General features: G+C 42.2%; 1 protein-coding gene across 3 annotated transcripts in view; it reads right to left on the bottom strand.

Annotated features, from left to right (window-relative positions):
- Positions 1-17,929, bottom strand: part of NFIC (nuclear factor I C) — a 293,718-nt gene extending 275,789 nt beyond the window's left edge. The window contains exons 1-2 of one of the 3 annotated variants that reach the window (XM_056572735.1): positions 17,329-17,929; positions 13,509-13,675 (exon numbers count right to left, since the gene is read on the bottom strand). In XM_056572735.1, the coding sequence (XP_056428710.1) occupies positions 13,509-13,538 (30 nt within the window). In that variant the 5' untranslated portion in view covers positions 13,539-13,675; positions 17,329-17,929. Of the gene's footprint in view, positions 1-13,508; positions 13,995-17,328 lie in introns of those variants that run through there. The other 2 variants (XM_056572744.1, XM_056572724.1) reach the window with 2 other exon arrangements.
- Positions 17,930-27,743: the final 9,814 nt, after the last annotated feature.

The raw sequence follows: 27,743 nt of genomic DNA, 5'->3' as shown, positions 1-27,743 counted from the left end.
CCGCTGGGGCCAAGACCGCATTAGCGAAAGAACGAGGACGACTTAATGGGTGATCTAAGTCCCCACACAGGTGACACCTAATCTCCGCACAAGACGCGGCAAGATGGCATACACCCCCACACAAGGCACATTTCTGTACCGTACAGTTTGCACTGAAGTTTGTGGGGTCACCATACCTGTGACAGAGCTTCCGCTGACCCCGGTAGAAAATCTGGATATGATCCCTACCGAGAAAGGCAGAGGATGGAATATGGGTAACTGTATTTCCTGAATGCTTAAGTTTTACCAAAAACCTCCAGGCTCCTGACCAGATGCCAAACTCGTTGCTGTTCTTCTGGGGAACCCCCATCACCTCGCCATACCCTCCTAACCAGGGGATGATGTCTACACAAGAGAGTGATTCGTTACGGGTTAAAACGGTCACTCTCTTGATTTAGTTTTGATGAGACAATGCCTGCACAGCCAAGTCTCGCCAGCCGGGCTCATTCTTGAGAAAAGCTCAAGCCCCTCCGGCCGAACAAAACTGATATAGAATCATAGGGATGTATCAAGGCTTAGATATCAACTGCCTTGAAGCCCATCTTTAGCAAGAGCTCAACCACTTTGGTCCTTGATGGACACATATTTTTGCCCTGCCACCGAAGACAAACCACATTCCTACGGTTACTACCTGGCCCGGCTGTTGGGAGGGACCACACAGTATCCCCCCTCTTTCCTCTCGGAAGGCAGAGAGAGCATGCCTCTCTATCCAGAATGACAGATCAACTGTTCTACCCTCTACATTGATCGACCTTTCCCCCTTTTTCAGAGCTTCCAGGAGACGTTGTAGCAATAAACCATCCCTAGAGTCAGGAGACCAGGAAAATATCCTACTTCCCCCAGCAGTGACATTTGCATAACTCCTAGGCTCTGTCACCACTGGGGGGGGGGGGGGGGGCAACCGAACCAGACCCTACACCAATATTTTTTAACAATACCCTCATACCCAGTGACATTACCACCACCCCCAATAACATTATCTCTAAGCACATCACCACCCTCAATGACAGCATCCCCACCACCCCCAACAACAACATCAGCACCAACCCCAATGACATGGTCCCCAACAACATTTTTTCTAGCCCCATCACCACCACCCCCAACAAGAGCAACACCACCAACTCCCCCCAAAACACGTTCCCTGGTAACATCAATTTCCATCCTCTCCCCAGTCATACACCACGCACCCCCATTTACCTTTTCATTCACACTGGCTGGACCAGAAACAGATAAACCGGCAGCAGCAGATGATGATGATGATGATGATGAATTTTCAGTCAGTTTTGCCTCTGCATCACGGGGCACTAGGGCTGGGACAACCTCCGCTGGCCCTTTAAGGGACCGGGCAGCATGCTTACCCAGTCTAGAGGAGGCCTTAGCCCTGTTCTTATTGGTGCCCTCCACCTCATCAGCAATTTTTCTGGTCCTATCAGGGCACCGCTGATCAATGGGATCAGCGGCACCAATGCAAAACAATATTTTTCCCTATCTGTCCGGCCTTTCGGCCAATGCCTTCTCTGCTCCATCCCTGCTACTGCAAACAGGAATAGAGCTCTGCGCCCTTTTAGTACCTGTACTCTCCCTTCACCTTTGCACTGAGTCCACCACAGAACATGGGCTGGTCTGGGTAACGGGGATCGCACAATGAGCTGAGCCTTCAGCCGACACAGGATTTACAGGGAGGGGAGTATAGATGTAACTCACCACTTCTTGCTGCTTTGGCTTGGTCTTCTTTTTCTTCTTCTTACCTCCAGGTGCCCCACCTGGGAGTTCATTTCCGAATACCAGGTTCTGAGGACACACTGGGGATTCCAGCATTCTAATCTTGGCCATCAGCGCCCCTCCCTGGCCTGTGCAGGGGGCCCATTTTACGGGTCCTGCTGTAGGCTACCAGGTGGATCTAGGTGTTGTTCTCTGTCCATCTCCTCCACCTGGCTCTCAGGTTGCAGCCCCATCAACCTTCTCTCTTTGTTTTCAGCCATCTCCCTGAAACAGTCTTCATTTTCCAGTTTTCCTTGAAATGGGCCACTCATATCCTTTAATATCACTTTTCTCTCCTCCAAAGCTTCAACTTCAGACATTAGTCTTTTTTTATCTGTGCCTGGATTTCTGCCCTTTTCCATTTAGGGGCAACATCAGCCCTGGAACGGGCACACCGCAGTTCCTCTTGGAGTCTCCTGGCAGCTATACAGGCGTCTTCATATTCACAGAGGTGACTTATTACCCAGGAGCCATAGGTGGAAATAGACTCCCGGGCCCTCAGCATTCCCCAGCTTTCCTCACTGAGGTCGGATTCACCTCCGTGAGAACTCTGCCTTCTTTCTGAAGAACCCAGCTTTCCGCTGGCAGCACTAAGCTTTCCTGAGGTGGATTGATCCCTGCGGCTTCTTGCCTCAGTAGGAGGGATCGGAGCCACATTGCTGCGGTTCCGGGTGGAGCGCCTCACCCACAAATTCTCTGATGTACAGGCCGCTTGCTGGCCTCTCCTGCAGCCTATTCCGGGGAGCAGAAGCCTGGGCCTCGCCTCCCTCACTCATCCCTGGAAACCCACTCCCTCCCTGGGGAGGAGGAAGCAGGCTCTAGGTGGAAAACATGGTAACTCCCTGGAGCTCAGGAGGCACAGCAGACACAGCACAGCTGAACTGAAGCACGACCACACCCACAACTAATTGGTCAGCACTCTAGAGCTGTACGCACTATTCTGCTGATGAAGTAATTGTTCACGTACATTACACTGACTCACCAAGCTGCTGGGCCCTTTATCTAGACAGTGGCTGGCTGAATAGCAGACATGCGTTCCTCGCGCAAGCATGTCTGCTAGAAAGCAGCAAGACTTTAGTGACCCACCAGAGAGGAGGGCAGAGAAGAAAGCCCCTCTGCCTCTTTCAGTCTCTGCAGTGAATACAACAGACTCCATTTTGGGTCCTTCACGCTGGTTGCCTGATGTCAGTAAGCAATGAGTGATGTCAGAGGTGATGTCAGGGGGTGATGTCAAGGGCGATGTCAGGGAATGATGTCAATGGCGATGTCAGATGGTGATATCAGTGGGCACTCAGTAGTGATGTCAGGGGGATGTCAGTGAGAACTCAGTTGTGATGTCAGTGAGCACTCAGTGGTGATGTCAGGGGGTAATGTCAGTGAGCAGCACTCAGTGGTTATGTCATGAGGTGATATCAGCCAGCATTCAGTGGTGATGTCAGGGAGTGATGTCACTGAGCATTCAGTGGTGATGTCAGGGGGTCATGTCAGTGAGCACTTAGTGGTGATGTCAGTGAGCACTCAGTGGTGATTTCAGTGGTTATGTCAGTGAGCACTCAGTGGTGTTGTCATGGGGTGAGGCCACTGAGCATTCAGTGGTGATGTCAGTGGGTCATGTCAGTGAGCAATCAGTGGTGAAGTCAGTGAGCACTCAGTGGTGATGTCAGCGGTGATGTCAGTGAGCACTCAGTGGTGATGTCAGGGGGGAAATGTCAGTGAGCACTCAGTAGTGATATCAGGAGGTGATGTCAGTGAGCACTCAGTGGTGATGTCAGAGGCGATGTCAGAGGGTGCTGTCAGTGAGCACTCAGTGGTGATGTTAGTGGGAGATGTCAGTGGGCACTCAGTGGTGATGTCAGGGGGTGATGTCAGTGAGCACTCAGTGGTGATGTCAGGGGCGATGTCAGAGGGTGCTGTCAGTGAGCACTCAGTGGTGATGTTAGCTGGAGATGTCAGTGGGCACTCAGTGGTGATGTCATGGGGTGATGTCAGTGAGCACTCAGTGGTGATGTCAGGGGATGATTTCAGTGAGCACTCAGTGGTAATGTCAGGGGGTTATGTCAGTGAGCACTAAGTGGTGATGTCAGTGAGCATTCAGTGGAGATGTCAAGGGCGATGTCAGTGAGCACTCAGTGGGGATGTCATGGGGTGATAGTAACATAGTTCATAAGGTTGAAAAAAGACCAGAGTCCATCAAGTTCAACCTATAACCCTAATAAGTCCCTATTGAGTTGAATTGATCCAGAGGAAGGGGGTGATGTCAGTAAACACTCAGTGGTGATTTCAGTCGTTATGTCAGTGAGCACTCAGTGGTGATGTCAGGGGGTGATGTCAGTGAGCACTCAGTGGTGTTGTCAAGGGGTGATGCCACTGAGCATTCAGTGGTGATGTCAGTGGGTCATGTCAGTGAGCAATCAGTGGTGAAGTCAGTGAGCACTCAGCGGTGATTTCAGTGAGCACTCAGTGGTGATGTCATGGGGTGATGTCAGTGAGCACTCAGTGGTGATGTCAGTAAACACTCAGTGGTGATGTCAGTGAACACTCAGTGGTGAAATCAGGTGGGGATGTCAGTGAACACTCAGTGGTGATGTCAGTAAACACTCAGTGGTAATGTCAAGGGCTATCAGTGGTGATGTCATGGGGTGATGTCAGTTAGCACTCAATGGTGATGTCAGGGGGTGATGTCAATGAGCACTCAGTAGTGATGTCTGTGTGCACTCAGTGGAGATGTCAAGGGCGATGTCAGAGAGCACTCAGTGGTGATGTCAAGGGCGATCAGAGTTGAAGTCATGGGGTGATGTCAGTGAGTACTCAGTGGTGATGTCAGGGGGTGATGTCAGTGAGCAATCAGTGGTGATGTCAGTAAACACTCAGTGGAGATGTCAGTGAACACTCAGTGGTGATGTCAGGTGGTGAAGTCAGTGAGCACTCAGTGGTGGTCTGTGAGCACTCAGCGGTGATGTCAGTAAGCACTCAGTTGTGATTTTAGTGGTGATGTCAGTAAGCAATCAGTGGTGATGTCAGTGGTGATGTCAGTGAGAACTTAGTGGTGATGTCATTGAGCACTCAGTGGTGATGTCAGTGAACACTCAGTGGTGATGTCAGGTGGTGAAGTCAGTGAGCACTCAGTGGTGGTCTGTGAGCACTCAGCGGTGATGTCAGTAAGCACTCAGTTGTGATTTTAGTGGTGATGTCAGTAAGCAATCAGTGGTGATGTCAGTGGTGATGTCAGTGAGAACTTAGTGGTGATGTCATTGAGCACTCAGTGGTGATGTCAGTGGTGATGTCAGTGAGCACTCAGTGGTGATGTCAGGGGTGATCTCAGGGGGTGATGTCAGAAGATGGCAGTGAATGGTGTAAATGTAAAAAAATACCAAAGTCCAGAATTTCTGATTTTTGTTTACCTCATATACCATAAAAAATGTATTAAAAGTGATTAAAAAGTCCCACCTAAGCAAAAATGTTACCAATAAAATCTAAAGATCATGGCGCAAAAGAATGAGCCTCATATAGTCCTGTATATGGAAAAATAAAAGTGTTATAGGGGTCAGATTATGCATGTTAATTTTCTAAAAAAAAGTTATAGTTTTTTTAAAGCAGTAAAATAAACAAAATCTATATAAATTGGGTATCATTGTAATTGTATTGACCAACAGAATAAAGGTAATATGTCATTTTAACTGTAAAATATACTGCATAGAAACAATGATAACTTTTCTATATTTTCTTCATGTATTTAAAGATTTATTTATTGTATGTGGATGGAGCATCTATATGGGTGTGTCTTACACATGGGAGGGGTCTTGGTGGGCCCCATGATCCTCTATTGCTCGGGGGCCCTATGAGTTGTTAGTCCACGCCTGGTACTCGGTCTTTTAAAAAAAAATGGTATTGGGACATCCCTAGTTTCTGCAACTGGAAATCAGTTCCAATCATCTAAGTGGGGTTGCTTCAGTTGCAGGCACATAGATTTCTCAAAGCTCCAGATCATTAGATCAATAAGATCAATAGGAGAGTTGCAGAGATTTAAAATAAAATCTGCCACATGCCATAAGGGCAGCTTGTCATCTATCACAAGACAGGTGATTATGTATGATTGTTTTGTGCCCAACCACTAGTTCATAAGAATGCAAGTCTGATGGTATCCTGTCAACAAAGCACACTAACGCTCTATTCAAATTCCACAGGATTGTTAAAGATAGCCAATTGTCATGTATATATCTTCAGCAGTTCCACAGAGTTTGAATGGAGTGTTAGTGCACATATTTGATCAACATCACATTCAAAGGACTACACCTCCATTCTCACAATTAATAGGAGTCTCAGCAGTTGGACCCCCACCACTCCGACACTTATTACCTATCCCGTGGACAGGTGATAAGCTGTCTCTAACAGGCAACGGGTGTGGAACTTCTGTACCACCTAACCGGTTTGGCTTTGGTCCACTCCCAAGGGTGCTGTCTATGTAGCTCCGTGGTTTTTGCCTTTCAACTCTCTCCATTGAGAATCTGATCTTCACTGCAGGGGACTACCAGGCCACTACCTCTTTGAGTGTACCACAAGCCAAAGTCATATGACACAGCAGGTACAAAACAGTAGAAGGTAGTAGTCTATGATGAGGTCAGTAAGGAAAGCCAGAGTCATACACTGTAAAGACAATGAAAAGCCTCTATATCAGGCACTGCTTCGCTTCAATAAGAAAGTTAAATCTGCAGATGGTATTCCAATGCCTATGGCATATGTTTATTCAATACAATAATGTGTTTCAAGGGTTTAGCCCCCTTCTTCAGGTTAAAGGGGTACTCCGGTGAAAACCTTTTTTCTTTTAAATCAACTGGCTCCGGAAAGTTAAACAGATTTGTAAATTACTTCTATTAAAAAATCTTAATCCTTCCTGTACTTATTAGCTGCTGAATACTACAGAGGAAATTCTTTTCTTTGGAATGCTCTCTGATGACATCACGAGCACAGTGCTCTCTGCTGACGTTATTATAATAATAATAAGTCTTTATTTATTTACTGTTGTCCTTAGTGGGACTTGAACCCAAGGCCCCAGCACTGCAGGGCAGCAGTACTAACCACTAAGCCACGATGCTGCCCTTAGCATACATCTGCTATGCATCTGCTATGCATGGTTGCTAAAATGGACAGAGATGTCAGCAGAGAGCACTGTGCTCGTGATGTCATCAGTGTTCCAAAAAGAAAGGAATTTCCTCTGTAGTATTCAGCAGCCAATAAGTACTGGAAGGATTAAGATTTTTTAATAGAAGTAATTTAAAAATATGTTTAACTTTCTGGCACCAGTTAATTTAAAAGAAAAAAAGGTTTTCACCGGAGTACCCCTTTAAAATCGGAGAAAGGGGACCTAAGTTCTTGAAACGCAGAATTGTTTTATTATTATCACACTCTTCAATAAACATATGCCATAGGCATTGAAATACCATCTACATTGCATCAAAGCAGCACCTGATATAGAGGCTCATCGCATTTGGACAGGACGGTTAGCCCCCATCATCTGTAACCTCACAGACTAAGCAGCTTTATCCTCTTTAGCCTACTACCCCACTAGTTGGGGAGATAGGTGCACTCTTTCTTTGGTCAAGGTGAACGGCCATCTTGACTACCTATCCTCTATTTGTGACCCTTGAAAAGGGTCAGTAATTCCAAGGGTAATACACGAGGCACTTTTATCTAGTCTACCTTTTTTTTAATAGGGTAAACTGTAAAGAAAACAAATGCAGAGAAACATCTTTGCTAAAACAAAAGGAAACATATTGCTCAGACAGCTTAGTGAGAGTGAAGTTGCCTGATACAGGTGATTCCTTGTAAATATTGACCAGTGTGCACCTTACGGATAGAACAGAAAACTGTTAAGTAAGAGTAGGAGAAACATGCAGAGAAGTAGAGAAGCAGGGACTGGGCCAGCTAGAAGGCTATGGCTATGACTGCCAGGAGGTGTCACACACCAACAGTAGAGAGCCCTCAGGGTGACAATGTCATTGGCAAAAAAATATTTTCAATGATTTAACCCCTTAAGGACCAAGGACGTACCAGTACGTCCTTGGTCCTGCTCCCGTGATATAACGCGGGGTTACACAGTCATATCACGGCGGGTCCGGCGTCATAGGGAAGCCGGGACCCGCCTGTAATTGCGCGCAGCGCCGATCGCGGCGCCGCGCACTATTAACCCTTTAGCCGCGCGCTCAGAGCTGAGCCGCGCGGCTAAAAGCGAAAGTAAAAAGTGCCGGTTAACTCAGTGGGCTGTTCGGGATAGCCGCGGCGAAATCGCGGCATCCCGAACAGCTTACAGGACAGCGGGAGGGCCCTGTTCGCTTACAGGACAGCGGGAGGGCCCTGCCTCTTCACTGTCCGATCGCCGAATGACTGCTCAGTGCCTGAGATCCAGGCATGAGCAGTCAAGCGGCAGAATCATCGATCACTGGTTTCCTAGAGAAACCAGTGATCAATGATAAAGATCAGTGTGTGCAGTGTTATAGGTCCCTATGGGAGCTATAACACTGCAAAAAAAAAGTGAAAAAAAAAAAGTGAATGAATATCAATGAACCCCCTCCCCTATTAAAAGTTTGAATCACCCCCCTTTTCCCATAAAAAAAAACTGTGTAAATAAAAATAAACATATATGGTATCACCGCGTGCGGAAATGTCCGAATTATAAAAATATATCGTTAATTAAACCGCTCGGTCAATGGCGTACGGGCAAAAAAATTCCAAAGTCCAAAATAGTGCATTTTTGGTCACTTTTTATATCATTTAAAAATGAATAAAAAGTGATCAATAAGTCCTATCAATGCAAAAATGGTACCGTTAAAAACTTTAGATCACCGCGCAAAAAATGAGCCCTAATACCGCCCCATACACAGAAAAATAAAAAAAGTTATAGGGGTCAGAAGATGACAATTTTAAACATATTAATTTTCCTGCATGTAGTTATGATTTTTTCCAGAAGTACGACAAAATCAAACCTATCTAAGTAGGGTATCATTTTAATCGTATGGACCTACAGAATAAAGATAAGGTGTCATTTTTACCGAAAAATGTACTACGTAGAAACAGAAGCCCCCAAAAGTTACAAAACTGCATTTTTTTTCCAATTTTGTCGCACAATGATTTTTTTTTCCGTTTCACCGTAGATTTTTGGGCAAAATGACTGACGTCATTACAAAGTAGAATTGGTGGCGCAAAAAATAAGCAATCATATGGATTTTTAGGTGCAAAATTGAAAGTGTAATGATTTTTTAAAGGCCAGGAGCAAAAAACGAAAATGCAAAAACGGAAAAACCCTCGGTCCTTAAGGGGTTAAAGGGGTTCTTTCAAGGGGAGGTTGGAGTTTATATATATATTTAAAAAAAAATAAAAAAAATAAAAAAGCCTTCACCTTTTTAAGTAAGCATCTATCATATGACTAGGGAGATCTTACAATTTGTCAATGTATGTCGCTAAGGGAAGGGTGGTGTGGTAGGTGGCTCCTGATAGAACTTCTAGGAGCGTCACTAGGCAGAACCTGAGTTCTCCTGGAAGGGAAGTTCATTACAGTTCCTGTGATGAGTTGGGTTAATTGCTGTACATAAAGCACACATGAATTTTCTTTTTTTATGTGTGTGAGGGTTAAAGTTTAAAAAAAAAATGTATTTAATACAAACATATTGATCTGCCATGAAAGTTCCCTATATTTTGCCTCTCAGTTTAATAATGTTATTATTGGAAAGTCTAGTGTAGTGTAGTGACTTTTTACTGTAAAGTTGAAACTGTAAAGAATCCCATTAGGGAAATTCCAAACCATACATCGCACAAAAGGAACATTTGAAGCATATGCCATTTGTATCAATGCACTATGTATTTCTTGATGAAAAGAATACATAAACATTATATAACTTTCAATCTTTTACATGAAAGACAATGTAGAAGAGAGCTCTTGGCTATAAAGGGTGCTGTTGGTTGATGAATGGTTAACTTCACAAAGCAAATGCAAGAAATGGAAGGGGGAGGTCTTACTTCCGGAGTAAGAACAGGTGGAGCTGGAGAGGGGTGTTTGTGTTAAGAGAACAGAAAGTAAGGTTATATGAGGACACTGATTCTGTGTATGTGCACTTAGTAATATACATGGATAGTGGAAGTATGTTAGCAGACACAATTTACATACGTATCTCACTTTAGCTCACAATATTTTGTATTGCTTTCCTATCAAGCATTTAAGTTTTCTACAGCTGTAGCAAAGGCAGATAAGATGTGCCCAGGTTTACAGAGATCATTGCACCAGAACATATTATAATTTGGCATTAACATTATTTATCATTTAACACAATGAAGAATGCACATTCAACAGTAAATAATAAGGATATTGGGGTAAATTATGAGGTGAATTTTACAGTAACAGTAAGAGACATCCAACTATTTATAGGACCCATCTATATGTGATGACCACCTCCAGTAGTGACTTTTAACACTTAAAGTTTCAAAAAAATAACTTTGCTGGAAAAATTTCAGACTTTTAAAAAAATGTAATAGGTTGTCGTGCTGCTATAGAAAGGTACAGTGGTGTCCAACGGACAATTTATTACAATTTGTCATATGGCAATTTTGTTAATTCTCGTTTTTCACATCTATATATATAAAACTCAATGTGTGCGTGTGTGTGTGTATGTTCCAGCATCACTTCCAAACGGCTGAAGATATTTCAATAAAACTTGGCGCACATGTTACTAATATGTCAACTACAAATATAGGATAGATAAATTAACCCTTACCCACCCCCATTTGTGAGGGTCAGGGTTTTTGTTTAAAGTCTCATGCAAGTCTATGGGAAATGTATGATCCAGCATTACTTCCAAATGGCTGAAGACATTTTTATGAAACTTAGTACACATGTTACTTTTATGTCAAATAAAAATATATGATAGTTAAATGAACCCTAACCTACCCCTTTACGTGAAGGATGGGGTTTTTGTCTTAAGTCCCATGCAAGTATATAGGACTTCCAGTACCTTACTCCAAGCTCTGCATCTCCTGGTGAGTGCATCAGTCCTTCCACACCCGTCCCAAATGCCACACCCCACTCGCATACTACACCCCATCTAAAAAAAAACGAAACCATTTAAGCCACACCCCTTTTATTTTCTACCCTTTTTGTGCATTGGTCTGGCTTGAAAGTCACACCCACTTCCACAAAATCACGCCTCCTTCTTTTTTCGGCCTGCAATCTGTTTATTACAACTCCGCCCCACCTGAGGATGGGATATGAGGATGAGATATGAGGTTGGGATATGAGGACGAGACATTTGGACGGGACATGAGGTCAGGATATGAGGTCGGGATATGAGGACGGGATACGAAGATGGGATATGAGGACGGGATATGAGGATGGGATATGAGGACAGGATATGAGGACGGGATATGAGATCAAGATATGAGGTTGGGATATGAGGACAGAATATGAGCACGGGACGTGAGGTTAGGATATGATGATATGATTTTTCCTCCCCCACAAGGATTAGGTAGAAAAAACAGGCAACGTCGTGTACTCAGCTAGTATTGGATAAATCTTGTAAACAAAGTTGAACTTTGGTACAAAAATCATAGTATAATGAATATATAAGTGCATAGAAGGAGAAAATCCTAATATAACTATGATAAGACAACTGTAAAATTAATGTATTCACAAAGGAGATTAAAAGGTGTAAGCACAAAAAAAATCTGTACAACACAAATAGAGCAACACAGCCACAAATCCACCATTTGTATTTTGATGTACTTGCTTCTCAGCATAATTTCAAAAACTAACAGGTTAGTATACATTTTTATCAAAAAGTACAAAAGTACAAGCCCACTCGCCACGTCAAGGCCACCTAGTCACAGTGGGTCCCTAACCTGACACTGGTGTAGTGCTGGGCAGCGACCACTGGGGGAACGACCAAGTGGCCATTCAGCCCCACTGCTGCCTAACCAAGCAAAACAAACACCATATCTACACCATATTCTAGAAGTAGGTTTTGAAACACAATTAACAATATTTGTGTCCATTCAGTTACACCAACATTAGAAAGGCCTTGTGCACACTGAATTTTTTATTGTGGATTTTGACACAGATTCTGCATAAGAATCCACATTCTACTGATTCCAATAGGAAGCTTTAGCTTCTATTCCTCTACTAGGTGCTGCTCTTAGAGAGGGCACAAAATCACATGAAGGTTCATCTGAGTACAACTCTCAATGAGACAAATGAAAAAGAAAATGCTTTGTATTTAATAGACGTTATACTACATACAATCCTTAGGAAGAGGCAATTGCCAACATGATAGATGAAATTATCTTTTCCACTTTGTAACTTTCCATGTAGATTTATCCCAAGTGATCATTGGGACATTGCCAGTGCTATATGATCCAACACATATGTAAACAAGTTTGGGTATATGTGTCCTGCACATAGTAAGGCAATGCTGCACTATGCTCATTCATTCCCTCCGGGAAACTCCTAAAACCTACTATGCCACGGCTAATGTTTCTTTGCACCACTATGCTTCTTTGTATAAAGCTGTTTAGTTGTTGATTTATTTTCAGTGTAAAATTCTGATCAGTCTACAATGTTTAGCTTTAAAATAAACTTCATAGTAAATACTTCCACGATTATGCAACGGTGCACAATAATATTACATGCTTTATTTTTGCAAGTTAAAGCCAGGTCCCGTTAACTCTTTACATGCATTAACACAGTGACACACACCTACATAAACATTTATAATTAACTATATGTGAAGAAAGAGATAGCAATTTATACTGCAGGTGCATCAAAATAGCATAAGGCTGCGAACAATTGGCTTCTGCTGCTGCTCATTGGGAGTGCTGTCATACAAGGCCAAGGTCACGTCACGCACCAGGCCTTTTCCACCCGCCAGTCCATTAACCCCAAGGCTGCCATTTGAGTGAGCAATAACATACACAGCAAGCTGGACTTCGTTTTTGTTTTGCAGTGGTTACCAAGCTTAATCACATTAGAGCAAGGGCCAATCTATAAAATACCCACACCCCGGGAATAACAGCACTAATTCTATGCTGTAAGACATGTTTAATAAGACATGAACAAAAAGCCTTCCTTTATCTGTACAGAACTTCCCAAAGCAACTCTCCGAAAAGAGATGCTTCCGAGAGAGACAGATATTAATTTTATTTATAACATAAAAAATACACATCCCAGAAAAGAGCGGGCAATAGGGTGTGGGGTGTGGGGCGGACCTGACATGTGACTAGCTTTTTTTTTTTTTATCAGCAAAGAACGGCCTGCAAAACATTCCTGAGGAAGAAAAAGTTCTTAAAACATATACCCAAAACTTTAGCTGAATTGATATTTTCAGCTACAATGAAAAAAAAAAAAAAAAAAGCGTAAAAACATGACCTCTTTGAGGACATAAGCACTTCCTTCCAAGTTTGTTGTTTCTTTATTTTTCCATATTGTGAAAACCCTCAATTGTCACAACTACCGTAATCCTAACATATAAGCATAGACACTTTCCTTTACTGTGCTGTTTGATCTGGGTGCAAATGCTCAAAACCTCCACTGCCATGCATTAAACATCCTAGAAAGATGCAAACGTAGCTGTATATGACAAGGTTCTACAATGCAGCGGGAAGTAGCAAACAGGGTGGGAGAAAAGTAATTCAATCTGCAAAACAGAATAACTGGATAGAAGTCACTTTACCTGTGTCAGACATAAAGGTGATGCATACATGACTGTATAGGGTATCCTCTTATACTTCACTGTTACATACACAAAGTTACTGAGTCACAGGCAGCAGCTGTCCACTCGCTTTTCCTTCTGCGATCCCACATCAAACTTTCTGTATCCCCCCAAAAATAAAAATATTCCTGCAAAATACACATTAAAGAAAATAAAAAAAAACAATACAGCTTCCTTTGGTAATTCCAGATTTGGATGGTGCAGGGGGGGTTTGCTTTAAAAATCCGGGAACTCTCCTCTCGCACACTGCTCAATTTAGGCTTCCTCACACGGAGGTAGAAGGCAACTTTGTGAATTGTGTTCCATTAGGAAAATGAGCAGAGGAACGATAGAATAAAAAAGACAGAAAAAGAGAGAGAGAGTGGGAAGGAGGGGGGAGGAGGAGAGAAAAGGGTGACGTCCTACTACAGGCCCATCCTACACTACTTAAAAAAACTAATATAAAATGACATCCCTTTAAAGATATAGTATCCATGCACAAAGAATGAGGACACTGATGGGTGACAAGCCGTACAGCTCCCTGGGCACCCGCCTGGTTAACCAGTGATGTGTCAGTTCCTGAATGAACGTGCCACAGTCTTCAAGGAGAGATTGGTGAGATTTTACTACCAGTTAAAGAACAACTGCTACTACTTTCTTAAGTTACAGCGCTGAAAGGGTTACTTGGGAAACTCTTCTTCTAGATATAGTGCTATTTTCTATTATAGATGTATAGATTAGATACAGAAATTACCATGCTGTAAGAGCATTCAGTAGTTTCTATGCCTTTCCAGAGTTTAACACTTTTTAAGTGATTTTGGATACTTTACTTACAAATATTGGATATCTGTCCTTTTATCACTATATTAATAACGTTTTCCTTAGGTCAGTCTTCAAGTTCAGGCTGGTAAAAGTTAGCTGGTTTTAGACTCTGCACTTATGACCTATACAATAAACTTTGTTTTAATACATATAGCATAAAGAAAGTGCAGTACTGTGAACATAGCTTTACTATTTTAGTATAGGTTTGCAGCATAGTAAGGTGAACGTTTGGATCCAAGCCTACAGATCAGAAGTATTCTCCAGAATTGTCATTGCTTTCATAACACACATTGACATTTGGCCTATATTGCTTTTTAGTATCTTTTCAGTTATCTAAGAGAAGTCAACCTTACCTATGCAGATGTTCAGTATGTAGCATGTCTATGCACTTTTATTTACACATCATAGTATAGTATTCTATACAAGATGCATGTCCGTCTAGTAGTATAGTATATACAGTATATAGGGTGCATTTCTGTCTGATAGTATAGGATTATATATAGAATTAGCTTCTGTCTCATAGTATAGTATATACAGTATATAGGGTGCATTTCTGACTCATAGTATAGTATATACAGTATATAGGGTGCATTTCTGTCTCATAGTATAGGATTATATATAGAATTAGCTTCTGTCTCATAGTATAGTATATACAGTATATAGGGTGCATTTCTGTCCCATAGTATAGGATTATATATAGAATTAGCTTCTGTCTCATTGTATAGGATTATATATAGGATGCACTTCTACATAATCGGATAGAATTCTAAGTAGGATGCATTTCTATTTTATAGTATAGGATTATATATAGAATGTTCTTCTATTTCTTAGTATAGGATTATATATAGGATGTACTTTTATCTCATAGTATAGGATCATATATAGGATGTACTTTTATCTCATAGTATAGGATTATATATATAATGTCCTTTTATCTCATAGTATAGGATTATATTAAGGAAGCATTTCTATCTCATAGTACAGCATTATATATAGGATGTACTTTTATCTCATAGTATAGGATTATATATAGGATGTACTTTTATCTCATAGTATAGGATTATATATAGGATGTCATTTTATCTCATAGTATAGGATCATATATAGGATGTACTTTTATCTCATAGTATAGGATTATATATAGGATGTCATTTTATCTCATAGTATAGGATCATATATAGGATGTACTTTTATCTCATAGTATAGGATTATATATAGGATGTACTTTTATCTCATAGTATAGGATCATATATAGGATGTACTTTTATCTCATAGTATAGGATTATATATAGGATGTACTTTTATCTCATAGTATAGGATTATATATAGGATGTACTTTTATCTCATAGTATAGGATTATATATAGGATGTACTTTTATCTCACAGTATAGGATTATATATAGGATGTCCTTTTATCTCATAGTATAGGATTATATATAGGATGTCCTTTTATCTCATAGTATAGGATTATATATAGGATGTCCTTTTATCTCACAGTATAGGATTATATATAGGATGTACTTTTATCTCATAGTATAGGATTATATATAGGATGTCCTTTTATCTCACAGTATAGGATTATATATAGGATGTCCTTTTATCTCATAGTATAGGATTATATATAGGATGTCGTTTTATCTCATAGTATAGGATTATATATAGGATGTCGTTTTATCTCTTAGTATAGGATTATATATAGGATGTACTTTTATCTCACAGTATAGGATTATATATAGGATGTCCTTTTATCTCACAGTATAGGATTATATATAGGATGTCCTTTTATCTCATAGTATAGGATTATATATAGGATGTCCTTTTATCTCATAGTATAGGATTATATATAGGATGTCGTTTTATCTCATAGTATAGGATTATATATAGGATGTCGTTTTATCTCTTAGTATAGGATTATATATAGGATGTCCTTTTATCTCACAGTATAGGATTATATATAGGATGTCCTTTTATCTCACAGTATAGGATTATATATAGGATGTCCTTTTATCTCACAGTATAGGATTATATATAGGATGTCGTTTTATCTCATAGTATAGGATTATATATAGGATGTCCTTTTATCTCACAGTATAGGATTATATATAGGATGTCCTTTTATCTCACAGTATAGGATTATATATAGGATGTCCTTTTATCTCATAGTATAGGATTATATATAGGATGTCCTTTTATCTCATAGTATAGGATCTTATACAGCATGCACTCCTGTTTTATGTGTGATAAAGGATCAGCTGGATTCCTAGGACGGTTGGTTAGATCTCCTCGTACAGGATGAACTGTTCCTATATCGGTAGAGAAACTAGCAGTCTATGGTACACGCTGGTGTACGGAAAGTTCTCCAATGCCCGGATGCTCCCGGTCGGATGAGGCTGGCGATGGGGCACTGCAGCAGAAAGCAATGCGGATACCAGCTCAGCCGGGCTGCCCCTCTCTGCCTCATTTGCATGTGCCAGTTCGCTACCTGGGTTGAGATCAGGACACAGTGCTGTCCTACATAGCCGTGATCGGGAGGCATGTACGATCCAGCGCTCACCCTATCCCCCCGTCACTGACTGCCATCTCTTTTAGTAACTTCTGGAGCTGGCGAAGCGGACACTGTCCCTTTAATACGGCCTTGGCCGGGACACTTGTCTGAGAGAAGAAGCTCTCCCCTGCTTCTCCTCCAAGTTGGCCCCGATGTCTGCGCCAGGTCCTCCCCTTCCTACACGGCCATTTTTAACCAGCTCCATCCTCTAATCTGTTACAGCAGAATCTCCCCACCCCCTTGTCCTAAATTCCCCTCCTCTGGTATAAAGCTAGACATAGAAGCGTAAAGAGATGGGGATAGGGGTGCCCTAACTAATAGTGCAAGGACAGCATTGCCCTCACCAGCCCACAATCATGTGCCACTCACACAGCCGGGTATCTGGACACTGGATGCCCAGCACCCCACCCACGGTGTGCTGGCACTGTCACCTACCATGATCCCGCGCCCTCACTCGCTGTGCCCGCTACAATTAGGCATCCACAATTAGGCTGGAGGTGCCAGGGGCTCTTCCCGGGTCCATGCTAGGCGGGTACACGAGAAAGGTGATGGTGAGCTGCCCATCAGGGTCCCTTTGTGTCGTGTCTCAGTGGCCACTGCGGGTCCCGGTGCCCCCGTCTCCTGTACGCGGTGCTGTGAGTGAAATGCTGAGTAACATAGTGTGAGCTCGTGGACTGCCCTCCCCGCCGCTCCAGCTGGGGAATTACTGGGCCGGAGGGAGGGGAGACAGAGCTGGGGAGAAGGAGAACCCTAAAATAACGCTGCCCTCTGAACAGAGCCTAGTTACACTGCCACCTCCTTTTTAAGGGGACGTCACCCCGTTCCCTCTATGCCCCAGCAGTACCACACAGGCTTTATGTGTGCACAGTGTGCTTGGCACCTGACCGTGTCATGTTGGGCCAGGGAATATAATAATGGGTCACACTTCCTGCCCACATGTCCACACAGAATTAACTCATGTCAGCCCTGACACAAACTCTATGTTCACATTGCTTGTCATGTGCACCTCCCTCAGTCTCTCCACATTAACCCTGACCCTCTAGTCACCCCCACCAGCCTTGCCTCTCGACACCCCCTCCTTCCCAGACAGTATCACCTCCTCCTTATTTACATGTCCCCTCCTCTCCATACACACTGGCCGTACCCATCTGGCCTGTGCCCCCTGGCATCTGCAGGGGTAAGGGAGGAGTTCTGCTTACTCTTCCCTCCCTTGGACTGCAAAGGCGGTGGGTTAACTACTTCATGACAGGTATAGCACAATATTGAAGAGCTCTGACTGCAGCCAAGTGATACATAGATAATAGATACCTATATACTTCTCTCCCAATATGGCATATTATACCACATTATGATCTGGTTCTGAGGCCTCCTGCCCCTGACTGTATGGCGTTTGTTGTGTGCATGGAGCCTTACTTATTTCCACATCTCATATCTCACAGGAAAGCACAATCTGCTGGATTTCATAATAATGTAACAGAAATACAGTAGGGGGGGGGATTTATCATTATGTTTATTTTTGTTGCAGCAAATTTTTGTGTCAAAAGTTTGCGCCTTTTGAAATAGAGACATTTATAAGGTGTTCTGCAGGAGTCCGTTTTATGGATCAGTTTGTGCATAATTCTGATCCAAACAGTCCTCAAAAGGTGCAACCCCAAAAGTACTGCTGCAGAGCAATCATAGGATGCTGTTTAACCCCTTAAAGGGGTACTCCGGTGGTTATTTTTTTTTGACTATATGGCATCTTCTTTATAAGTTTAGTTTTTTTGCAATATACATGTGTTATATGTTTTGGCAGCATGTATGTGTTTTTCTTACCTGTTTGTAGGACAGGAAGTTCTGTAGTTCAGAGGGTTTTCTTTTACTGTTGTCCACAGTTCTGAGTCTGTTGTGGACAAGATGTCACAGCTTTTTTTTTCTCTGTCTGCATGAGAGGAATAAGCCACGCCCCCTCATCTCATCCAGGTGAGTACACAGCTCCTCCCCTCCCCCACTCTGTATTCTAAGGACACAGGTCTGCACAGGAGAAGGAACACAGAGAAGATAAGTGTTATCTGAAGGGGAGGATGAAAAGGTGCACGGGCTGGAGATGTATGGACTGCAGGGGAATAAATCTCATACTGGGAATGATCTCTATGGGGGAGATTTATCAAAACCTGTGCAGAGGAAAACTTGCCCAGTTGCCCATAGCAATCAGATTGCTTCTTTCATTTTTGCAGGCCTTCATAAAAATTAAAGCAGCAAGCTGATTGGTTGCTATGGGCAACTCGGCAAGTTTTCCTCTGCACATGTTTTGATAAATCTCCCCCTATATGTGAAGGGGGAGGAGGGGACTCCTGAATGACACATGCTGGGAGTTGTAGTCCCTGTTGTGTGTGTGTGTGTGTATGCTAGTGTTTACAAACCAGTGTGCCTCCAGCTGTTGCAAAACTACAACTCCCAGCATTCCCTGACAGACTTTGGGCATGCTGGGAGTTGTAGATTTGCAACAGCTGGAGGTACACTGGTTGGGAAACACTGTTCTAGCCTATTCAGCATACACATCATGTTACATCAGTGTTTCCCAATCAGTGTGCCTCCAGCTGTTGCAAAACTACAACTCCTAGGATGCCCAAAGACTGTCCGGGCATGCTGGAAGTTGTAGATTTGCAACAGCTGGAGGCACACTGGTTGGTAAACACTGGTGTATGCCCTACAGAGGTGTGGTGAACTACAACCCCCAGGAGACTACAGAGGCAGCATGCTGGTGTTATATCACAGATTAAAGACTCCTGAATGACACATGCTGGGAGTTGTAGTCCCTTTTGTGTGTGTATGACAGTGTATCCCAACCAAGGCTGATTATATTAGTGTGCTGTGTATAAGGGGGCTGACCCAGGAAAATGGTAGGGTGGGTAAAGGGCAAAACAAACAAAAAAGGAGCCGCCCCAAACCAGCAAGGCATGTGGCATGCTGGGATTTGTAGTTTTCAGCACAGCAAGAAACAGGAAATAGAAGCAAAGATAGGAAAACAAATTGGGGGATAAAAAGACAACAAATAATGGAAATAGAGTAGGCTAAACAACAAGAATAGAAATGAAACAAAACAAATAGGGTAAGTCAAAAATGGAAAAACACGTTGACCACTGGAGTACCCCTTTTAGTTTCCTGCTTCAAGTTTGGGCTGCGGCAAATTTTTCGCGACAGCTCAAACTCCTAGCGGGAAACTCAGCGTAACACGCCAGTGCGAATGTACCCTAAAAACACTACACTACACTACCACAAAATAAAGGGTAAAACACTACATATACACCCCCTTACACTGTCCCCCCAATAAAAAATGTATTGTACTGTAGTGTTTCCAAAATGGAGCCTCCAGCTGCCAGTTGCAAAACAACAACTACCAGCATTTCTGGACAGCCACTGACTGTCCAGGCATGCTGGGAGTTTAGCAACAGCTGGAGGCACCCTGTTTGGGAATCACTGGAGTAGAATACCCCTATGTCCACCTCTATGTAATCCCTAATTTAGTCCTCAAATGCGCATGGCGCTCTCTCATTTCGGAGCCCTGTCGTATTTCAAGGAAACAGTTTAGGGCCACATATGGGGTATTTCTGTAAACGGGAGAAATTGCACTACAAGTTTTGGGGGTCTTTTTCTCCTTTTGCACCTTATGAAAAGGAAAAATTGGGGGCTACACCAGCCTGTTAGTGTAAAAAAATAAAAATGTTTACACTAACATGCTGGTGTTGCCCCATACTTTTTATTTTCACAAGCAGTAAAAGGAAAAAAGACCCCCAAAATTTGTAACGCAAATACCCCATATGTGGGCGTAAAATGCTCTGCGGGCGCACAACATGGCTCAGGAGTGAGAGCGCACTATGTACATTTGAGGCCTAAATTGGTGATTTGCACAGGGGTGGCTGATTTTACAGCGATTCTGACATAAACGCAAAAACATAAATACCCACGTGACCCCATTTTGGAAATTACACCCCTCATGGAACGTGACAAGGGGTATAGTGAGCCTTAACACCCCACAGGTGTTTGACAAATTTTCATTAAATTTGGATGGGAAAATGAAAAAAAAAAAATGTTTTCACTAAAATGCTGGTGTTACCCTAAATAGGAAAAAAAAAGCCCCCCAAAATTTGTAACCCAATTTCTTCTGAGCAAGAACATACCCCATATGTGGATGTAAAGTGCTCCGCTGGCACACTACAATGCTCAGAAGAGAAGGAGCACCATTGGGATTTTGAAGAGAAAATTTGTCCGGAATTGAAGGCCACATGTGTTTACAAAGCCCCCATAGTGCCAGAACAATGGACCCCCCCCCCCCCCACATGTGACCCCATTTTGGAAATTACATCCATCATGTTATGTATTAAGGGATGCAGTGAGCATTTATGCCCCACAGGTGTCTGACAGATTTTTGGAACAGTGGTCTGTGAAAATGAAAAATTTTATTTTGCATTTGCACAGTCCACTGTTCCAAAGATCTGTCAAACGCCAGTGGGGTGTACATACTCACTACACCCCGTATTAAATTCTGTGAGGGATGTAGTTTCCAAAATGGGGTCACATGTGGGGGGTCCACTCTTCTCGCACCACAGGGGGCTTTGTAAACGCACATGGCCCCTGACTACCATTCCAAACAAATTATCTTTCCAAAAGCTCAATGGCGCTCCTTCTCTTCTGAGATTTGTAGTTCGCCTGCAGAGCATTTTACGTCCTAACATGGGGTATTTCCATACTCAGAAGAGATGGGGTTACAAATTTGGAGGGGCATTTTCTCCCAGTACCCTTTGTAAAAATGGTAAATTTGGGGAAAAAACTGCACTTTTCATTTACACATCCGATTTTAACGAAAAGTCGTCAAACACCTGTGGGGTGTTAAGGCTAACTGGCCCCCTTGTTACGTGCCTTGAAGGGGTGTAGTTTCCCAAATGGTATGCCGTGTGGGGGTTTTCTACTGTTCTGGCTTTCTAAATGTGCCATGCCCCCCAAAAACCATTTCAGCAAAATTCACTCTCCAAAATCCCATTGTCGCTCCTTCCCTTCTGAGCCCTCTACTGCGCCCGCCGAACACTTGACATACACATATGAGGTATTTCCTTACTCGAGAGAAATTGGGTTACAAATTTTGGGGGGGCTTTTTCTTCTATTACCCCTTGTAAAAATTCACAAACTGGGTCTACAAGAACATGCGAGTGTAAAAAAATGAAGATTTTGAATTATCTCCTTCACTTTGCTGCTATTCCTGTGTAACACCTAAAGGGTTAACAAACTTACTGAATGTCATTTTGGATACTTTGAGGGGTGCAGTTTTTATAATTGGGTCATTTGTGGGGTATTTCTCATTTGAAGGCCCTTCAAATCCACTTCAAAACTGAACTGGTCCCTGAAAAATTCCAATTTTGAAAATGTTGTGAAAAATTGGAAAATTGCTGCTGAACTTTGAAGCCCTCCGATGTCTTCCAAAAGTAATAACATGTCAACTTTATGATGCAAATATAGTAGACATATTGTATTTGTGAATCAATATAGAATTTATTTGGAATGTCTATTTTCCTTACAAACAGAGAGCTTCAAAGTTAGTAAAAAGCTAAATTTCCAAATCTTTCATAACATTTTTGAATTTTTCACCAATAAATAATGCAAGTATCGACAAAAATTTACCACTACCATAAAGTAGAATATGTCACGAACAAACAATCTCAGAATCAAATTTATAAGTAAAAGCATCCCAGAGTTATTAATGCTTAAAGTGACAGTGGTCAGATTTGCAAAAAAATGCTCCAGTCCTTAGGGTCATAATGGGCTCCGTCCCCAAGGGGTTAAGGACCAGGCCAATTTTATTTTAACGTTTTCGTTTTTTCCCCTTCAACTTTTAACCCCTTAAGGACTCAGCCCATTTTGGCCTTAAGGACTCAGACAATTAAATTTTTACGTTTTCGTTTTTTCCTCCTCGCCTAAAAATCATAACTCTTTTATATTTTCATCCACAGACTAGTATGAGGGCTTGTTTTTTGCACGACCAGTTGTCCTTTGTAATGACATAACTCATTATATCATAAAATGTATGGCGCAACCAAAAAACACTATTTTTGTGGGGAAATTAAAAAGAAAAACGCAATTTTGCTAATTTTGGAAGGTTTCGTTTTCACGCCGTACAATTTATGGTAAAAATGACGTGTTCTTTATTCTGAGGGTCAATACGATTAAAATGATACCCATTATTACATACTTTTCTATTATTGTTGTGCTTTAAAAAAAATCACAAACTTTTTAACCAAATTAGTACGTTTATAATCCCTTTATTTTGATGACCTCTAACTTTTTTATTTTTCCGTATAAGCGGCGGTATGAGGGCTCATATTTTGCGCCATGATCTGTGCTTTTTTTTATACCACATTTACATATAAAAAACTTTTAATACATTTTGTATAATTTTTTTAAATAAAATGTATTAAAAAAGTAGCAATTTTGGACTTTTTTTTTTTCCGTTCACACCGTTCACCGTACGGGATCATTAACATTTTATTTTAATAGTTTGGACATTTACGCACGCGGCGATACCAAATATGTCTATAAAATTAAATTTTTACGCTTTTTGGGGGTAAAATAGGAAAAAACGGACGTTTAACTTTTTTATTGGGGGAGGGGATTTTTCCCTTTTTTTTTACTTTTACTTTTACATTTTTTTACATTTTTTTTTACACTTTTATAGTCTCCATAGGGGACTATTCATAGCAATACCATGATTGCTAATACTGATCTGTTCGGTTCTGATCTCAGACCAGAGTAGGAGACGCCGGGAGCCGGAAGGAGGAAGGTGAGGGGACCTCCGTCTGAATGATCGGATCCCCGCAGCAGCGATGCGGGAGATCCGATCATTCATTGAAATCGCGCACTGCCGCAGATGCCGGGATCTGTATTGATCCCCGCACCTGAGAGGTTAATGGCGGATGCCCGTGAGATCGCGGGCGGCGGCCATTGCCGGCGGGTCCTTGGCTACGATCAGCAGCCGGGATCAGCCGCGCATGACACTGGCATCGCTCCGATGCCCGTGGTTATGCACAGGACGTAAATGTACGTCCTGGTGCGTTAAGTACCACCGCACCAGGACGTACATTTACGTCCTGCGTCCTTAAGGGGTTAAAATCCATAACTCTTTTAAATTTCTACAGACCCATATAAGGGCTTGTTTTTTGTGTGACCAATTGTACTTTGTAATGAAACCTCTCATTTTACCATAAAATGCATGGCGAACCCAAAAAAATTTTTTTTTTTAGGGAGGAAATATAAATGAAAACCACAATTTTGCACATTTTGGAGGGTTTCGTTTTCACACTGTACACTTTACGGTAAAAATGACATGTGTTCTTTATTCTGTGGGTCAACACAATTAAAATGATACCCATGCCTAGATACTTTTATATTTTTGTACCACTTAAAAAAAATCTAAAAATTTTTGTACAAAATCAGTAATCTAAAATCGCCCTATTTTGACCACCTATAACTTTTTCATTTTTCCGTATATAGGGCGGTATGAGGGCTATTTTTTTGTGCCGTCATCTGTACTTTTTATCGATACCACATTTTCATATATAAAACTTTTAGATTTGACTAAAAAGCAGCATTTTTGGAAAAGTTTACGCTGTTCACCATACGGGATCATTAACATTATATTTTGATAGTTCGGACATTTACGCAAATACCAAATATGTTTATAAAAAAAATAGTTTGACGCTTTTTGGGGGTAAAATGGAGAAAACTGACAATTTTCATTTTTATTGGGGGAGGGGATTTTTCACTTTTTTTTATTTTTAAATTTTTCAACTTTTTTTTTTTACACTTTTTATGTCCCCGTAGGGGACTATCTCTGGCAATTATTTGATTGCTAATACTGTTCAGTGCTATGCATAGGGCATCAGTCTTATCGGCGATCTTCTGTTCTGGTCTGCTCGATCTCAGACCAGAGCAGGAGACATCGGGAGACGGACGGAGGCAGGTGAGGGGACCTTCGTCTGCCATTACAGATGATAAGATCCCCGCGGCAGCGCTGCGGGTGATCCGATCATCTATTTTAACGTGCGTACTGCCGCAGATGCCGTGATCTGTACTGATTACAGCATCTGAGGGGTTAATGGTGTACATCCGTGCGATCACGGATGTCGCCCATTACCGACGGGTCCTCGGCGGAACCTGCCGTGTATGACGCGAGCACTGCTCCAATGCTCGCAGTCATACCCAGGGCGTAAATGTACGTCCTGGTGCGCTAAGTACCGCGGCACCAGGACATACATTTACGTCCTTGGTGGTTAAGGGGTTAAATAAACATTCTATTAGACGTGTGAATACTGTCATTGTTGACCCCACGTGTGAGCTGATCCCAAATTTGTTTCCTACCAATACGGAATTTTGTCGGAGATTTGAAGGCCTTACTAATAAGTATGCTGTGGACTTAATATTATTAAATATTGATTTCCTTCAAAAAGAGATCAGCTGATCAAGGCCCGCATCTCTGAGTGTGAAGATAAATTAAAAGGAGCACTGGACACTGAGGAATTCTCTACCTACATACTGAAATCCAAAAACATTCTGGAGAAATTCAAAGCCGAACAGGAATATAACAAACGTCATAAATGGCACAGAAACCAGCAAGATTATAAGATGGGACATATTTACAATTGGCAATATCAAGACAGACAGGAGAAGAGATTTTGGCGACCAAAGTCAACACAGTCGGCCAAAAAGAAGCCAAGACAACAAGGGGCCAAGACACAGTCACAGTCGCAATGTTTTTTACTATTGGGCCAGAACTTACCACCAGAAGGGGGAGGAGAAGAATCTGATGGGGTGGCCGTCGAGGACAACACCAACAGGAAGCCGTCAACCAAGAGGAGCAATCAGGGAGCCAAGATCGTAAAGACTTAGTGGTAAATATTTCCTCCCATACACTTTCACCTATCGCAGCTTTGTACAGAAATGTTAAGCTCAAAATTTGGTTTAAAACTAGTGTGAGTAGTACATCTACACATGTAGCAAGTGAGCTTACATTAAAAAGCTGGGGTTTATTTAACAAAAGTGACTTTGTTCCCCAGCTCACCCCGCAGGCTGTTGATACCTTTTCTGAGCTGGTGAACAAAGACATCGAGTCTCTGAAAAAGAAACAGAAGGGTATAGTCACTTGGGGTCGACCCAACATTTCTAAGGCAGAGAGGGAGGCTTTGGAGGCTCTGGTACATAATGATGACTTTGTTATAAAACCTGCCGATAAGGGAGGAGCGGTTGTCATTATGGAACGGAGCCTATACCTAGAAGAATTGTACAGACAGTTGAATGATACAACTGTATATAAGCGCACCTCTGTGGACCCTAAAATCATGAGTATGAACAGGTAAAAAATATTAGTAGATCATGCTGTGGCCACTGATGTGATTGATGGTGAATTACATAAATTTCTATTACCTCCCCATCCAGTAACCCCGCTAATTTATATACTGCCCAAAATCCACAAAAATTTGGAACGACCTCCTGGGTGCCCGATTGTTTCGAGGCGGGACTCAATTTTGAGCCCTGCAGCAATTTTTGTGGACAAGGTGCTTAGGACGTATGCCACAGGAGCACACTCATATTTACAGGACACAGCCGATTTCCTAAATAAAATCTCTGAGGTAATCATTCCCGAAAACACAATATTAGTGTAATTTGACGTTACAAGTCTGTATACGAGTATCCATCGTGAAAGAGGCCTGGACTGTGTACAAAGAGCTTTGGCCGGTTCAGACTATTCAAATGAATGCAAAGAGTTCTTGTTGGGACTAGTTGAGATCATACTTACATGCAATTACTTTTTATGTGATGACCAATATTACATTCAGTTGAAAGGGAGGCCATGGGGTCTAACATGGCCACGACCTATGCGAATATGGTTATGGCCGAATTGGAGGAAATGTCGGTCTATATATTCCACCACTTAAGCCTTGTGCTGAAGTGGTGGAGGTATATAGATGGAACAATAGTAGAAAAGAGACCACTGGAACCAGGTGCTGCTTCATCCAAAATATTCAGAGTCACAAAGAGGATATTATCCAAAGGCTTTTATTCAGGTTACAAGAATACAGGGTTATGACGCGTTTCGGGGCATGTTACCCCTTCCTCAGACAACATAAAGCACTACTGACACCAGCAGGCTTTATATAGCACAAGATGGAGGTAAGTACAGGTCAGGGGGTGGAGTTTAACATGATGTCACATCCAGCATAAAATTGTTTGTTTTAAACAAACAAGTAATAATATATCACAAACAACATATTCACTAAAAGTATAACATAAGTTAATCCACTGTACATCATACATATAATTAGAAAATAACTGCCAATCTTAGCAGTGTAAATACAGCACATCCCGGTAGTGAAACCTCAGAGTGAGGCTCTATAGACGTCTTTATAACAGATGGTAAAGAAAACTAGCCATGTGTCTTTTGATCATAAACAAACAGGCGAGCTGTGTCAGGCTGTGTTGTCAGCGCAGAGCTTCGTAGGCAGCACACGCCGATGCCGTCCTTTGAAGCTATCGCCAGGGACGCGTTGCTAGGGAATCCCAAGCAGCCAATCGTGAGAGGTGAGGCGTAGCCGCCGACGGAGGTCCGAGGCTGTACAGCATAGAGCAGGATCACGGGCTGACTACAGCGAAGCAATCAGTGCAGGTAAAGTGTAAACATGTCCTAAATAAACAGAAATAGCACATATTAGTCCATATGATAAACATGAGCTAATCAGGAGGCATAAGTATAATTCATACGTCCAGCAAAGGACTACAGAACCGAAGGTAATTACAATATTAGGACAAGAGGATAGCTGCTAATA

Source organism: Hyla sarda, chromosome 1, assembly GCF_029499605.1.
Source record: "Hyla sarda isolate aHylSar1 chromosome 1, aHylSar1.hap1, whole genome shotgun sequence".
Taxonomy (NCBI): Eukaryota; Metazoa; Chordata; class Amphibia; order Anura; family Hylidae; genus Hyla; species Hyla sarda.
The sequence above is the reverse complement of the archived record's forward strand: the minus strand, read 5'-3'. Positions and strand labels throughout refer to the sequence as shown.